The 17,578-nt window shown below is 39.2% G+C and overlaps 1 protein-coding gene across 1 annotated transcript; it reads left to right on the top strand.

The window, feature by feature from the left end:
• Positions 1 to 8,179: 8,179 nt before the first annotated feature.
• Positions 8,180 to 9,160, top strand: LOC118829192 (olfactory receptor 11H6-like). The gene has a single exon (XM_036736162.1). It carries the CDS (start codon positions 8,180 to 8,182, stop codon positions 9,158 to 9,160), a length of 981 nt encoding a protein of 326 aa, XP_036592057.1.
• Positions 9,161 to 17,578: the final 8,418 nt, after the last annotated feature.

The raw sequence follows: 17,578 nt of genomic DNA, 5'->3' as shown, positions 1-17,578 counted from the left end.
AGGAGGGGAAAGGGGAAAGAAAAGGGAGGTTGTGGTCAGAAGGGAGGGAAGAAATAGGAAAGGGAAAGAGGTAAGATAAGGGAGGGGAATCAAGAGGGAGGGTAAACTGAGGAAGTCAATGGTCAAAAGCAAAACTCTGTTGAGGATAGGAAGGGAAAAGGGAGAAATAAAAGCATAAAGAGGGAAGAAATAGGTTTGAGAAAAAGACACACATAATAATAGTAACTGTGAGTGTGAACAGGATGAACTCTCCCATTAAACAGAAGCAGATAGCAGAATGGATTAAAAACCATAATCCTACAATACGCTGTTTACAATGAACACATTTGAAATGGGGGTACACACAGGGTAAAGGTAAAAGGCTGGAGTAGACTATATTATGCTTCAGCTAAAGTAAAAAAAGAGCAGTGGTAGCTATCCTAATCTCAGACAAAGCAAAAGTGAAGATAGATCTAATTAAAAGAGATAAGGAAGGACACTATATCCTGCTAAAAGGCATATTAAACAATGAAGCAAAATCATTATTTAATATATATGCATCAAGTACTATAACATGCATATTCTTAGAGGAGAAGTTAAGATAGTTACAGGAAGAAATGGACAGCAAAACTATAATAATGGGGGACTTCAACCTCCCCCTCTCTGAACTTGATAAATCTAACCTCAAAATAAACAAGAAAGAAGTTAAGGAGGTTAATAGAATTTCAGAAAAGGCAGATATGATAGACTTCTGGAGAAAATTGAATGCGGATAAAAAGGAATATACCTTTTTCTCAGCTATACATGGCACATACCCAAAAACTGACCATGTACTAGGGCATAAAAACCTCACAATCCAGTGCAGAAAGGCTGAAGTAGTCAAAGCATTCTTTTCTGATCATGATGCAATAAAAATTATTTCTAATAAAGAACCATGTAAAAATAAGCTAAAAATTAATTGGAAACTAAATAATCTAATTCTAAAGAATGGTTGGGCCAAAGAACAAATCATAGAAACAATTAATGACTTAATTCAAGAGAATGACAATAATGGGAAAACATACCAAAACTTATGGGATGCAGCAAAAGCAGTTCTTAAGGGAAGTTTTATGCTTACACGAATAAAATACATAAAAAAGAAATCAATGAATTGGGCATGCAACTGAAAAAGCTAGAAAAAGAACTAATTGAAAATCCCCAATTTAATACCAAATTAGAAATACTGAAAATCAAAGGAGAGCTTCACAAAAATGAAATCAAGAAAACTTTTAAATTACTAAATAAAACCTAGTATCTCAGGAGCGGAGCCAAGATTGCGGCCGGAAAGCAGGGACTAGCGTGAGCTCCCCACCGAGTCACTCCAAAAACCTATAAAAAATGGCTCTGAACAAATTCTAGAACTGCAGAACCCACAAAACAGCAGAGAGAAACAGGGCTCCAGCCCAGGACAGCCTGGATGGTCTCTGGTGAGGTCTATCCCTCATGGAGCTAGGAGCGGAGTGAAGCAGAGCAGAGCCCAGCTTGGTTAGCATGGAACAGCCGGACCAGGAGCTGGGCGGAGCGTGCCCTAGCGCCCTGAATCAGTGAGCTAGAGCACTTACCAGACTACTCAACCCACAAACACCAAAGACAACAGAGAAGGCTAGTGGGAAAAGCTGCTGGGGACAGAGTGAGGGGGTGGCCAAGGAAGGGGGAGCACAGGAAACAAGGGTGCTCCAGGGAGGTTGGGGAGCAGGAGGAGGGGCTGGGGCTGAAGCCCTAGGGGCCATAAGGAGGGGATTACCCAAAATGTCCTGTTGACCTCCATTGCCCCTTTGTGGGGGTGCTCTAGCTATGAGCATCTTACAATCTTTTCTGAGAACGGGGTTCCGAGAGAGCTCCACGAAGGTCATTATGTAAGGAATTTCTGTCCATTTTCTTTCTCACTGACAATATAATTTTAACTGTAAAAGAGTATTATATTGTAAAGTCCCAAAAACAGGCCAGTTCTCATGGCCTTCTTGGTGATATTGTGGCCAAGCAGTATTGCAAAGGTATACCAGCTTTTTCCTTTTAAGTTCTTTAGAGGACTTAATTTTTTTCCAATTTCGTAAAAGACAGCCCAAGGGTGAATTTTTGGGGATTGAGGAGAATTGACCCATTGTGAGCCTGGGGAGCCTGGAAGTCCCTTCTTCTGCAAGGGGGATCTGGGAGTAAGCCTCAAAAAGGAACAAAGCAAGATAGGAAAAAACAAATACAAAAAGGTATCTGAGATTTTCCCATTCCCTAATGCTGAGAGAATTGGGAAAATTGGGGGCGCACTTCCGGATAGGGCGTCCGTCCTTGCCCTCTATGCTTCAGAAGGTGAACATAAACCACTGAACCGAGAACCTGAGAGCATCAGGCTGAGTCCGAGACAGTGAGCAGCTGTCTGACCTACTGGGGACCTGGGAAGTCAGGCCCGAAAAGCACTTCCAAAATGCTTGCAGAGTGAGAAGGGGTCTGGGATAGGGAGAGGCTTACCTTCCAGTCTTGGCTGGAGAAAAGCTTGAGATGAGCAGTATCCCCAATGCCAGGGAACCAAAAATGATGAGGTTTAAGCAAAATGATGATTGTTAGTGAAGGAACCATAGGTTTCTAGGGGTGCTTGAGACCCCAAAATACCTACACGCCAGGTCCTGCCGAAAGAATTCGACTCAAGCCTTCTCAGCCAAGGGAAAAGAGAAAGTTTATTCGGGATTCACCATAACGGGTTGTCTTAAGAAATCCTACCCTTTGGGACGCCTGTTTTCACAAGGGGGCCAGATTCAATCTGAGATAGATTGAACCTGAGCCCAAACTTACCCTTTCTAAACGTTATTTGTTCCTTTGCTTAAAGACAACTACTGTGTATTCTTCCTATTTGCCCCCAACCAGCATTCTCTCTCCTAGGAATAATTTCCCTAGTTTTTTCAACTGGTCCTCACATGGAACGAACTCAAGGTCTTTCACCATCCTGGTTACTCTGTTCTGGATATTTTTCAGCTTATGAGCGGCTTTCCTAAAATAGTGTGACCAGTATTTCCAAAGTGGTTAGAACAGGTCAGAATACAAAGGCATTTGTCCCCTCTTTATTTCTCTAAGTTATGCTTATCAAGGGCTTAAGCTTCATACCTAAAATAAATAAAAGGAAACAATTGAATTCAAGAAGCATTCATTGAGCACCTAATATATACCAGGTACAGAGGGTAGACTGGGAATAAACAGATGAAAATGAAACAGTAACTGCTTTCAAGGAACTCATATCCCTCTTTATAAAGCCCAGAACATGAAAAAAGTTAAAACATAATTAGAACCAAAGCAAATTTATATTACTTTATGATGGAGACAGTGTTGTTTGGTGTAAAGACAGCTGGATTTTAAATAAGAGGGTCTCAGTTAACATCCTATTTCCGCTATTTACTACTAGATGACTATGGACAAGTTATTAAATATTGTTGGCATCAGTTTACTTATCTGTAAAATGGAGGAATTGAATGTGATCTCTAATGTCCATTTTAACTCTAAATCAATGGATCTATAAACAGATGGAAAATGGGTAATGAAACTAGGTGGTTCAGGGGGCAATCCTAACCTTGGAACATGGAGAAATAAAGAGCAAACATGATGCTCCAGCATGTGTCACTGTCACAGACTAGTCCACAGAAAAAGGGAGTGATTTTTCCAGAATTTCACAAGGAAATTATTGAAAAGAGTGTAATATAGATATTAATGATAAAGATAACAATGCTAATAATAATAGCTAGCATGTGGTTTTCAAAGCACTTTTCATATTACACCCGATTTCGTAAAGACTGACAATTACCCATTTCACAGGAAACTGAGGGACAAAGAAATTAAGTGCCTTGATAATGGGAACATAGTGTCTGAGAAAAGATGTGAATTCAGTCAGGGATTCCTGATTTCAAGGCCAACCTGCTATTGACTATGCCCTCTGCCTTCTAGCGATGGGGATTTTATAGCCCTTAGAAGCACCTCGGTGGCACAATAGACTCGGCAAGAACTGACTTCAAATACAGCCTTGCACACTTAATAGACTAGTTTTCTGTTCCTAGATAAGTCACTTAATCTCTGTCTGTTTCAGTTTTGTCATTTTTTTAAAATGGGAATAATAGCAGCATTTATATTTCATGATTGCTGTGAATATAAAATAAGATAGTATTTGCATCACTGTTGCTCAGTCCCAGTCCTTTGTGACCCCATGGACCATTTCATTCTAACACTGAGGTTTTCCTGGCGAAGATACTGTGGTGGTCTGTCACTTCCTTCTCCAGGGGATTAAGGCAAACAGAGGTTAAATGATTTACCCAGGGTCACATAGCGAGGAAGTGTTTGAGGACAGATTTGAACTCAGGTCTTCCTCACTCTAGGCCCAGCACTCTACCCACTGAGCCACCTACTGATCTAATGTTTTCATATTTCTCTGCAAATCTTGAAGCCCTGTACAGATGGTACATATTATTTACATTTTACAGACACTATTGCATTTAAGCTTCATGGCAAATCTATGAGGTAGATTCTAAGGCTATTATTGTCCCCATTTCACAGGTGAGGAAAGAGGCTTGGAGACCATAAGTAACTCACGTATAGTCACAAAACTAACCAATAAGAATCAGAGAAGGGATTTGACCCCAAGGCATTGGTCTCATAGCCCAAAGAAAAGAAAAAATAGCACATTTTATACAATTTTAGGTGTACAAAGTTCAATATTAAAGTTATTTAATTTGAATCTAATAATACTTTGAGGTTAAGTGAACTCACACTTCCTTTTCAGAGATGAAGAAACCAAGGCAGAGAGCAATAAAGTGGCTTGCCTAGGGTCATTTTGGCCACAAGGGTCCCAGGGAGAATTAAAAACCTAGCTCTTCCTAATTACAAGAACTGCTCCATTGCTACTGTGACACAACGATTCTCATTTTCCAGGTTACTATCATGGAGACATAATGGAGGATCCAAACCTAGAACCCTAGAGTCCAGATAAAAAGATGACATGTGAATGAGAGAAAAGAAGGAAAAGATTGGGGCTTCTCATCAGCTGACAAAGCCAAACCACCTACATATTCTGAGAGCAGTAAAAGGCATTTTCAACTAAGTCTAAACATATTCTGCTCTGCGAATTGCAAGAAAATCAGGGAATTTGGTTCTCCAAAATTAATCAGCTCCCAAGAGAAGGAAAAAGTTTAATATAATTAATACAGCCAAGCTTGTAGCCTTTGTGAGAGAATTTCAACCTTTCCCAGGGCTATTCGGCCCTTGCCTGACTTCCATAATAAGTCTTAGTCCTGTGGCACACAATTCAGTGACCCTTGAGACAATCACTGAACCTCTTACCGTTCTTCTTCCTAACTGCTGGCTGACTAGGACATCATATGCTCTCAGTTCCTATCTGCCTCTCAATGCACAGCCCAGGACATCTACAGAGATGCCTTCCCTACCTGGATCTGAGAAGGGAGAGACATAAACACAGAAGACCTTAAATGGGATTCTAAGGTTTGTCTCTAGCCCCTACCTCTTCCTGTCCACTGTGTGCCCATGAATAAAGAATGATAAAAATGACCCAATCTTCAGTGAATCTAAAAAGGTTCATCTTTACTATAAAGGCAAGAAAAACGGACTATAGGAATTAGAGAGGGAAAAAAGAATAATATAGAATGCTTAGATTCAGTGGGTCTTTTTCACTATACATCTTAAAGGCTCCCCCAAATAGGATACTTGATCAATCTTTTACTGAAAATACAGATTTGGAAAGTACCTATAAGAAAAAGTAATAAGACCTGGAGTTCTAAAGCAATGAAGCCCTACCACTTATTTGGATCAACCAATTCCATGGCAGAACAATTGGCAAACCACTCCACTACAGGAAGCCATCCAGATCCTCAAAGACAACCTCTTGGTAAGTAACCCTGCAAGCTGTTTTGTGAATTACTCTCTGATAGGAACACTTTTCAATGGTATTTTTCTCAACACCTTTTTTTTTCTTTCTTTCTTTTTGCTTTGTTATTCAACCTCACAGTTATTCTAACCCATCTAGTGTCCTGGGTCCCATTTACTCACCCTTTAAAAATTTTTTACAACCTGCCTGTTCTACTTCTCTGGGCCATTATTGCCTAGAGATTAAGGTAAAATTTAAGAACCCTTGAAAATCTCCCCCAATCAAAATTATCCTGAACCAGGTACTGGGGTCTGAAATTTCCTGTACATCACTAGGTCCTTAGAGGTGATAATTTGATGTAATCTGAGAGAATCATGAAACTGCCACATGGTGTAGAGAAATGGCACTGGACTTGGAGTCAGAAGATATGAGCTGAAATTCCGAATGTGATATTTGCTTAATTATATGACCTGGGCAAGTTACTTTACCTTTCTAAGCCTCAGTTTCTCATAGGTAAAAAAGGGTGAATAATGTCTTCCTGGACTACCTTCTAAGGGAGTTCTCAGGAAAATATGTTATAAAAGTTAATACCCCATAGAAATGAGATATATTTTACACTCAGCACTTTAACAGAGATTCTTAACACCACTAGTCGAAATTCCAAGTATGTTTCCTAATAAAGACATCAGTGATCAGCTAAAGTAGTGTCCTAAGTATCATGTTATGTATCTTAAGAATAATTATGAGTAAAATAGGATTTAATGGGCTCAGATGAGAGCAGGTTCACATCTACAAAAGTGTCTATGGAAGTTGCAAGCTCAGTTCTGAACAATCATCTTCATCGTCATCATTGCATTGATATAGTGCTTTAGTTAAAGCTTGCAAAGTGATTTATGTAATAACTTATCTAATCCTAATAGCAATTCTGTAAAGTAAGTGCTGTTATTGTATCCATGTAACCAATAAGGAAACTGAGGCTGAAAAAGGTTAAGTGACAGGGTGACAAAGCTATTCAGTGTCTGACTCAGGACTTGGACTTGGGTTTTCCTGATTCCACATCCAGTGTTCTATGTACTCTGCCAACTGGATGACTAAGAAACAGTGTGACTTTTAGTTGTTGATAAGTTAAGAATCTTTGTACTACTGCTGTTGGTTATCTTTTTACAGGTGCTTATGTCATATCATATACAATATCATGAGATCCAAGGCTGTGGGTGGTGATGATGTCTCAGACTGTCTTGTGTCCCCTTTCAAAGTATCAAGCATTGCACATAGTACATCTTCAATAATTACCTAATCAACATTATTATCACTAAGAATAAATTTATAAAGTTGACATTCATCTAGAATATTAAGGTTTGCTGAAGTGAATATTTCATCATTTGAGTTACTCAGGAGTTGTATGAAACACATTGAATGGATGAACGAAGCATTTATTAAATGATTGCTATAAACAAAACGCTGTGCTGAGTGCAGGGGATACAAATAGAAAAGTAAATTTTTGCACTTAGGGAGCTCACATTCTGATGAGAAGCCAACACATGATGAATTACCTGATTTAACAGAGGATTGAAGTAAAATTGAGAGAGTAAATGATTCCTTCTTTCCTACCTGAGAATAAAAATAAAATCACTTTTCAAAGTACTTAAATGTTTACAAAATTATAAATATATGTTTGCAACATTACATACACATACAATCTATTATGGTCTTCACAGCAAACTGGTGAATCAGAAACTACAGGCATCTTATCCCTATTTTACAGGTAAGGTTTAGAAAATTTGAAAGACTTAATTATGGTGTGACAGAAGGAAGACTTCAGGAAAAGAATGGGAAATGAACTGGATATCAAAATAGGAAGTAGAGATTATTATTATTCATATTACATAGCAAATGATGTAAGCAAAAGCAGAAATGGGACAATACAGTAATTATCTAACAATAATGAATGGTTTCATTGCAGTGGAGTATCTTCCTCAATAGAATGTGAGATCCTTAATATCAGAAGCTTTTTTTTCCTTTCTTTGTATACCAGGTGTACGCACAGTGTTTGAAGCATGAAAAGCACCTAATAAATGATTGTTGTTGACTGTTATTAAAAGGCTGGTCTCTAGAGCCAGATTGTAAAACTCTGTGTATGCAATTCATAGGTAATTAAAAATTTAGAATCAGGAGAAGTTCTATTGCTAACAGCTCTAAATTGGTGTACTCAAAATCACAGAATCAGAGAATTTTAGAACAAGGAGTGTCATTAGAGATTCCTTAAATGGGGGGGTGGGAAATGCGAAATAGAAAATAAGGCAGCCTGTCATGGTTACTTCTGTCCTCTCCACAGGTCTAGTAGTCTTGAACATATCAGGAGGAAATGGAGTGACTGAGTTCATCCTCCTAAGCTTCCCCTGCCCCAGAGAGATGCAGTTCCTCCTCTTTGCAGTCTTCTCTCTGACCTATGTGCTGACCCTGATGGGAAATGGATCAATCATCTGGGCAGTAAGGTTGGATCACCAGCTCCACACCCCCATGTACATCCTGTTGGCCAACTTCTCCTTCTTGGAAATCTGCTACATTAACACCACAGTTCCTAACATGTTGGCCAATTTTCTCTCTAAGACTAAAACCATCTCCTTCACTGCCTGCTTCCTCCAGTTCTATTTTTTCTTTTCCACAGGTGTCACTGAGCCATTCTTCCTTTCTCTCATGGCTTTTGATAGGTACCTGGCGATTTGTCAACCTTTGCACTACCCCACAATCATGACGGGGCGTTTCTGTATCAAGCTAGTGCTCTCCTGCTGGGTGACAGGCTTTCTCTGCTTTCCCATCCCTATCTATTTTATGTCTCAGTTGCCCTTCTGTGGTCCAAATGTCATTGATCACTTCATCTGTGATCCAGGCCCCCTGCTGGCTTTGACATGCATCCATGCCCCAGGAACTGAACTTTCTTTTTCTATTATACCCTCTCTTGCCATCTTCCTCACTTTCCCTTTCATCCTCATATCCTATACCTTGGTGTTCAGAGCTGTATTACAAGTCCCTTCATCAGCTGGCAGGAAGAAGGCTTTCTCCACTTGTGGGTCCCATCTGACTGTGGTCTCTCTGTTCTTTGGAACTGTCTTGGTCATGTATATGACCCCAACATCAGGAAGTATAACCACAACACAAAAAATTATCACCTTGTTTTATTCAGTGTTTACCCCACTTGTGAATCCCTTAATCTACAGCCTTAGGAACAAAGAGATGAAGACTGCCCTAAGAAAAGTACAGATGAGCATAAAAATTCTTCAAAATAAATGAGATATTTAGAATCTTAAACTGCCTACTTCTCTTGCCCCTAATTACTCCCTAATTAGGTGCAGCCACTTCCATATATCTTGAATCATACCCCCCAGGACGTCGTCCCTTTTCTGAAATTATTCTCTGCCTCACCAGGGAAAAGTTAAACCAGACTTTGGCTCACAATCAGGTTCGCATACTTATACTTTGACTGCTGGCCCCTTGGCTTGACATACATGCTTGAGATAAAAAAAACAAGATGAAGACAAGCTAAATGACCTTCCCATGGTGGTTGGATGGGAAGAATGCTGGATGTGAACACAAAAGACCTGGGTTTGTATCCTGATTCTAATATGTCCTGTGCAACTTTAGGCAATTCACAACTTCTCTGACTCTCAGTTTCCTTATCTGTAAATTGAAGGACTTAGAAAAAAATCATGTGGTCAGAGATTTAGATGGAAAAAGGACTTCAGAGATCATGTCTAAAAATCTCATTTTATAGATAATGAAACTGAGACCCACAGAGATTGATTTGCCCAAGGTGGCACAGGTAGTAACTACACATCACAGACAAGGTTTGAACTGAGGCCATCTCACTCCAAGGCCAGAGTTTATTCCACACACCATGCTGCCTCTAAATTAGCTTCCAAATATAAATTTGCCATCCTTTGATCTTAAGACTTTACCTACAGCTAAGTGGCACAGTGGAGAGAGCACTGGTCCTGGAGTCTGGAGGATCTGAACTGAAATAAGGCCAGTTACTAGGTATGTGACCCTGGACAAGTCACTTAACCCCAATTGCCTCCAAATTAAAAAAAATGACTTTACTTACTTTGACTTTTGGAGCATACCTGTGCTTTAGATTGGGATTTGCCTTCCTGAATTTTTCACTTTGTACCTCTGCTGATTATCTGGTAACCCTATGCTCTTTGACACTGGTCTCAAGGACTTGGATTCCTTTCCTCCTTATAAATACATGCTGCACTGACCATGTTGCACTCCTTCATTCTATAACAATTTAACATAATGTCAAATTATGTCAAAGAAAGCAGTTAATTCCAAGGGAACAATTTTAATGTCAATGAAATACAGTAAAGGTCAGCAGACCAAGGGAAATGATTCCTCACTAGGACTCAAAAGCAAAATCAGATTATTGTCAACCACCCAATTTTAATATCTAATGATTGGTAACTCTGGGGTTTTATTGGACTACAGGATAAAAGGAAGTAAGAGTGTAATAGGACAGCTCAACAATCTGTTGCCATCTTAATCTACATTACAAAGGCATCCAGTGTCCAGGACTATGAAGGTTCTTATCCCACTGTATTCTACCCTATTCTATCCCACTATATTCTAGCTATTCACAGTCCATCTGGAGCAAGAAGATCAGATCTGTGTTCCACACTTTAGAAATAATCCAAATAAGCTAGAAAGCATCCCTAGAATGGGAGAAGGCTATGTAATAATAAATTGAAATCCTGGAGATATTAATACATGGGGGCTGGGGGATGGGGCAGGGAGGGAAGAGTTATGCCTGGCAAAACATAGGGGAAAATCCTAGCTTTCTTAGAGTTCTTGAAGCGTAATGTAATAATGAAGGATTAGACTTGTTCTATATGGTTCCAGAGGGCAGAACTTGGAGCCATAAAGTAAACAGTGCAAAAAGGCAATTTAGACTTAGTATTAAGAAAAATTTTCCTAACAATTCAAATTTCCTAAATAAGAATAGGATATCTAAGGAAGTAGAGGGTTCATCCTCACTAGAGTTCTTCAAAAGTTAAATAAGCCCTTGTCATGCTTGTGTCACTCAAGGCCTCCTTCCAAATCAAACAGCAATTTATTTCATTTACTTATTTACTTTATTTGAGTCTCACTTTCAAACAGTTCTGAATCAACCTAATTGCGCAATCATCAAACCAAATTTATCCATCTAGTTGAAGATAACGTAACAGTTTGCCAAATGTTTTGCTAAAAGCACCATTCCTCTAAGGTACCAGTTCAATAACTTATTCATAAGGGCAGGTGATTTAGTCTAGAATTACCTGTCCTTTGATAAGAAAGAGATGGCATTATTTTGTTATTAAGCATTGTAATTGTCTTAATTAATATTTTATTAATTTAATTAATGTTATATAATTAATAATCTAAGTGTATAATTCATAATTTCATTAATATAATTGTAATGAATAAATATCATTTATTAAATAATAGCAGCTCAAATTGGTTGTGTGATTTGACTGAGGTCAAATCACATATAATAACAAGTTATATGCTCTTTAGTGTCAGGGCTAAAAATGTTAATAAGGAACACAAAATTTGTGTGTAATTTTGATTTTTAAAATTTACTGTGAGGTCTCATTATAGATAAATACTTTTTCAAATGATACATGAAAGATATGTGTGTGTGTGTGTGTGTGTGTGTGTGTGTGTGTGTGTGTATGATTGGCTATCTAGTAATCTATTGTTCCATTTCTCTATTTTTCCCTACATCGGATAGCTTTGATGAAAGCCACTTTGCAATGTTTTAAACTACTCTAAAGCAAAATCATCCTTCCATGCTTTCTTGCACTTTTGCCTGTTTACTTCTTTTCCATATAGACTGCATTACAATTTTAACCAGTTTGCTTTATCTATTTTTACATTGGTAAGTTTCATATTCATCCCTCCCTCTTCACTCACAGTCACTAGCCTCATTTACTTTTTCAAGTCAAATCAATAAATATTTATTAATCATCTTCCATGTGCCAAGCCCTTTACTAGCCATGTCCAGAGAGAGAGGTAATAGAATCATAATGCAAAATGAAGCACATTTTCTTTCCTTCTTTTATTTTACTTTTTTCCTTATCTTTTTTTTTGGACTTGTTCTGGCAGGTATACTTCCAGGTTTTTTATATTGTCTTACGGTTGTTTTAATGGAATTTTTCTTTTTATCTCTTCCTGTTGGACTTTATTGGTAATATATAGAAATTCTGATGATATATGTAGGTTTGTTTTACATCTGGTGACCTTGCAAAAGTTGTTAATTATTTCAACTGGCTTTTTACTTGACTCTCTGGGATTGTCCAAGTATATCATTATATCATCTGCAAGGAGTGATAGTTGTATTTTCTTGTTGCCTGTTCCAATTCTTTTCATTTCTTTTCCTTCTCTTATTGCTATAGCTAGCATTTCTAGTACAATATTGGATAAGAGTAGAAATAAGAAGCATCCTTGCTTCACCCCTTATCTTATTGGGAAGGCTTACCTTGTTACAGATAGTACTTGTTCTTGGTTTTAGATAAATACTACTTATCATTTTAAGGAAATTTCCATTTATTGCTATGCTTTCTAGAATTTTTCACAGGAATACATGTTGTACTTTCTCAAAAACTTTTTTCTACAACTACTGAGATAATCATGTGGTTTTGTTGTTGCTGATATGGTCAATTATGCTGATAGTTTTCCTAATACTAAATGAATTCTACTTGTTGTGTCTTTGTTCTTGTTCATCCTTCGTTCTCAAAAAGGACCAATGCTCTCATGAGGGTAATGTCTTGACTTGCACATGAATTGGATATAAGTGAGGCAGAGCTTTGCAAAGTAATCAGTCTCACTGTATCCTCCAGAATTATCAGAGTCCAGTAGCAAGATAAAAGTCAAGACAACTGACAATGGACCAGGATGCAGTGGGTGACTTTAGCCTTTCTAAATTAATGATTTTCCCCTATCTCAGTTTGTCTGAGGCAACATCAAGTCAATACCTGAGTTAGGCAAGAATTGAGACAAAAGATGGCCTCATTTACCACCACAAAAGTATCAGTCTGAGAGGGGAAGAAGCTCAGAGTTTCTGGCCAGAAAAGAAAATAATTGCCATTTAACTGGACCTGGAATGAGTATGATCTTCACCTCCTCAGGAAAGGTGAAGGTAGAGGCATGGGTATGAGTTCCTCACCAGTAGCTCCCTACACCAAAGAAATCACAGACACAAAAGCAATTTAAAAAAAACTAACAGCCAACATTTTACTTCCAGAAGAACCATTTTCTGAGGCTATGTTTGTTACAAATGCCACATTAAAACCTATTGTCTGTTCCCTGTCCAACAACCTTGTCAGCCACTCACATAGCAGGCAAGCCTGCGTAGCTGAAGTTGGCACCATGAAGGGGTACCCTGATGGAATGAAGCAACTTCAGAGCAATGCAGAAGCTGTTTTTGGATATTTTAAAATTAGGTCGCTTCCACGGCATTCAAGTTTTACATGACCACACAAACACACACACACACACACACACACACACTTCCAGAAGTTTTCATTCAGTTTTGAATTGTTAATGCTTAAAACTGCACAAAACCTTTTAGGACACCCTTTATTTATCTCACCCTATTCTTAAGAAGCAAGAATGGTTAAAAAAAAAGTATTCCCAACTCACTCAATGAGAAAAACCATTACAGTGAAATTCAGTGATTCAACCAGGATAATATGATAAATTATTGCCCACTAAATTCAAAGACTTTTAAAGGATAAGAAGAAGAAACAAGGTCTGAAAAATGTATTTTCCAATTGACTAAAACATATGTCATCTTCAGCATCTTTTTTTAAGAATAATTTTTTTATTTTTGTTTTTCAACATTCATTTCCACAAGATTATGAGTAACAAATTTTCTCTCTATATCTGCCCTCTCCCACCTCCCAAGATAGCATGCATTCTGAATACCCCTTTCCCCAGTCTGACCTCCCTTCTATTACCCCAGTTCCCCTCCATTATCCCCACTCCCCTTACTTTCTTGTAGGGCAAGATATATTTCTATACCCCATTTCCTGTATATCTTATTTCCCAGTTGCACATAAAAACAATTTTTAACATTTGTTTCTAGAGCTTTGAGTTACACATTCTCTCCCTTCTTCCCCACTACCCAACCTCATTGAGAAGGCAAGCAATTCAACATAGGTTATACATGTCTCATTATGCAAAACTCTTCCATAATAGTTATGTTGTGAAAGACTAACTGTATTACCCTCCAACCTATCTCATATCTCATTTATTCTCCTTTGACCCTGTGCCTTTTCAAAAGTGTTTGCTTCTGACTACCTCCTCCCCCAATCTGCTCTCCCTTCTATCATACTCCTCTTATTCCCTTCTCCCTTAATTTCCTGTAGAGTAAAATACCTATTTGAGTGTGTATGCTATTCCCTCCTTAAGCCAAATCCAATGAAGTAAGTTCACTCATTCCCTTTCACCTTCCCCCTCTTCCCTTACATTATAAGATCTCAGGAGTTACAAATATTATCTTTCCATGTAGGAATGTAAACAGTTCAATTTTAATAAGTCCCTTATGATTTCTCTTTCCATTTACCTTTTCATGCTTCTCTCTATTCTTGTATTTGAAAGTCAAATTTTATATTCAGCTGTGATCTTTTCATCAAGAGTGCTTGAAAGTCCTCTATCTCATTGAAATCCCATTTTTCCCCTGAAACATTATACTCAGTTTTGCTGAGTAGGTGATTCTTGGTTTTAATCCTTGCTCCTTTGATCTCCAGAATAACATATTCCAAGCCCTTCTATTCCTTAAGGTAGAAGCTGCTAGATCTTGTATTATCCTGATTGTGTTTCCACAGTATTCGAATTGTTTCTTTCTGGATGCTTGCAATATTTTCTCCTTCCCCTGGGAACTCTAGAATTTGGCTACAATATTCCTAGAAGTTTTCCTTTTGGGATCTTTTCCAAGACGTTATTGGTGGATCCTTTCAATTTCTATTTTCTCCTCTGGTTCTAGAATATCAGGACAATTTTCCTGGACAATTTCTTGAAAAATGATGTCTAGCCTCTTTTTTTGATTACGACTTTCTGGTAGTTCAATAATTTCTATATTATCTCTCCTGGATCTATTTTCCAGGTCAGTGGTTTTTCCAATGAGATATTTCACATTGTCTTCTATTTTTTCATTGTTTTTGTTCTATTTTATAATTTCTTGATTTCTCATAAGGTCATTATCTACCATTTTCTCGATTCTAATTTTTAAGGAATTATTTTCTTAACTGAGCTTTGGACCTCCTTTTTCCATTTGGCCAATTCTGCTGTTTAAGACAGTCTTCTCCTCGTTGTCTTTTTGGACTCCTTTTGCCATTTGGGTTAGCCTATGTTTTTTTTTAATTTTTTTCTTGTTTTTGGAGGTGGAAGGCAGGGCAATTGGGGTAAATTACTTGCCCAAGGTCACACAGCTAGTAAGTATGTAAAGTGTCTGAGGTCAGATTTGAACTCAGGTCCTTCTGACTCCATAGTCAATGCTCTACTTACTGTACCACCTGGCTGCCTAGGTTAATCTCTACTTATTGCACCACCTAACTGGCCAGGTTAGTCTATTTTTAAGGTGTTATTTTCTTCTGTATTTTTGGGATTTCCTTCATCAAGCTATTGACTCATTTTTCATGATTTTCTTGCATCACTGTCATTTCTTTTCCCAGTCTTTCCTCTACTTCTCTTACTTGATTTTCAAAATCCTTTTTGAATTCTTCCTTGGCCTATGACTAATTCACATTTTTCTTGGAGGCTTTTGATTTAGGATCTTTTACTTTGTTGTCATCTTATGGTTGCATATTTTGATCTTCTTTGACACTGAAGTAAGATTCTATAGTCTAATTTTCTTAAGCTGCCTGCTCATTTTCCCAGGCAATTATTCGACTTTTTAGGTCATTGCCAAGGTAGAACTCTGCTTCTAGAGTGACAAAGTGCTCTGTCCCAAGATTCAGGGGTTTTTGCTGCAGTTTTCAGAGCTCCTTCTAGGTACCTGTAAATTTTCTTTTCTTTTTAGGTGGTAATGTCCAAGGAGAGGTGTTTACTCCTCTACTGGCCTATGCTCTGGTCTGTGAGTGACCTCAAGAACTCTTTTCTGCCTTGGAACTGTGAGGAGGATGCCCTCTCCACAGGCACCACAACAGAGGTCATCCTCACCCAAGTACCACCAACCAGGACTGTGACCCAGACCCAAAGCAAGAGAATCCTCTCTCAGTGCCAGCAAAGAGATCCCTGCAGTCCTGCTGTGATCAGCCACTTGATTCCTGCCACTCTCTGTGGTCCTGGGGCTGGACCATGCCCTTCTCTCACCCAGGTCCAACAGAGTTTTCCCACTGACCTGCTAAGTTTTTCTTTGGTGTTTGTGGGTTGAGAAGTCTGGAAACCACCACTGCTGTCTGTGATTCAGTACCCTTAGGCCTGCTGCATCAGGACTGCTCCAGTCTTGTCTGTCCTGGCACAGCCCATGCTGGGCTGTGCTCCACTACCAGCCCTGCAGAATAGACTCTTTCAGGAGACTGTCCAGGCTGTCTTAGGCTTGAGACTTGTTTCACGCTGTCATTTTGTAGGTTCTGTAGCTCTAGAATTTGTTTAGAGTCATTTTTACAGGTAATTGGAAGCAGCTCTGAAAACAGCAGCACAGGGGGCGCAGAGCCAAGATGGCAGCTGGAAAGCAGTGAGCTCCCTGCTGAGTCCCTCCAAAAACCTATAAAAATGGCTCTGAACCAATTCTAGAACTGCAGAACCCACAAAACAGCAGAGGGAAGCAGGGCTCCAGCCCAGGACAGCCTGGATGGTCTCTGGGTGAGATCTATCCCACAAAGAGCTGGCAGCTGGGAGCTGGGAACTGGGAGCAGAGCAGAGCTCAGAATGAGCTGCTCGGACCAAGCGGACCAGGAGCCAGGCGGAGCGGGCCCTAGCACCCTGAATCAGTGAGCTGCGGCAATTACCAGACTTCTCAACCCACAAACATCAAAGACAGCGAAGAAGGTTAGTGGGAAAAGCTGAGGGAGTAGAAGGAGCTGGAGGTTGGGCCACTGCCCCTGGGGCAGTGGAGGTGGGGCATCTACAGCTGCTGTTGTTTCTGGCCCCAGACCCACCTGGTGGGAGGAATTAAGTGGAGGATCAGAGCAGGAGTGCACAGCCTGCTGAAGATCTAAGCCCAGTCCGGGTTGGGGGTTCTTGGGGAAGGTGGAGTGCTGGTGTGGCAGAGCTGGCGCATCCCCCCCAAACGTGGAATGTAGAACTCTTTAGTCTACAAGCAGTCATACCCCGCTGAAAAACTCAAGGGTCAAGTTAGTTGGTTGGGAATATGGCCAGGCAGTGAAAACACACCCAGATTCAGTCTCAGACTTTGGATTCCTTCTTTGGTGACAAAGAAGACCAAAACATACAGCCTAAAGAAGTCAACAAAGTGCAAGAGCCTACACCAAAAGCCTTCAAGAAAAACATGAACTGGTCCCAGGCCATGGAAGAGCTCAAAAAGGATTTGGAAAAGCAAGTTAGAGAAGTAAAGGAAAAATTGGGAAGAGAAATGAGAAGGATGCGAGAAAACCATGAAAAACAAGTCAATGACTTGCTAAAAGAGACCCAAAAAAGTACTGAAAAATATACTGAAGAAAACAACACCTTAAAAAATAGATTAACTCAAATGGCAAAAGAGCTCCAAAA

Source organism: Trichosurus vulpecula, chromosome 8 (assembly GCF_011100635.1).
Source record: "Trichosurus vulpecula isolate mTriVul1 chromosome 8, mTriVul1.pri, whole genome shotgun sequence".
Lineage (NCBI taxonomy): Eukaryota > Metazoa > Chordata > Mammalia > Diprotodontia > Phalangeridae > Trichosurus > Trichosurus vulpecula.
The sequence above is the reverse complement of the archived record's forward strand: the minus strand, read 5'-3'. Positions and strand labels throughout refer to the sequence as shown.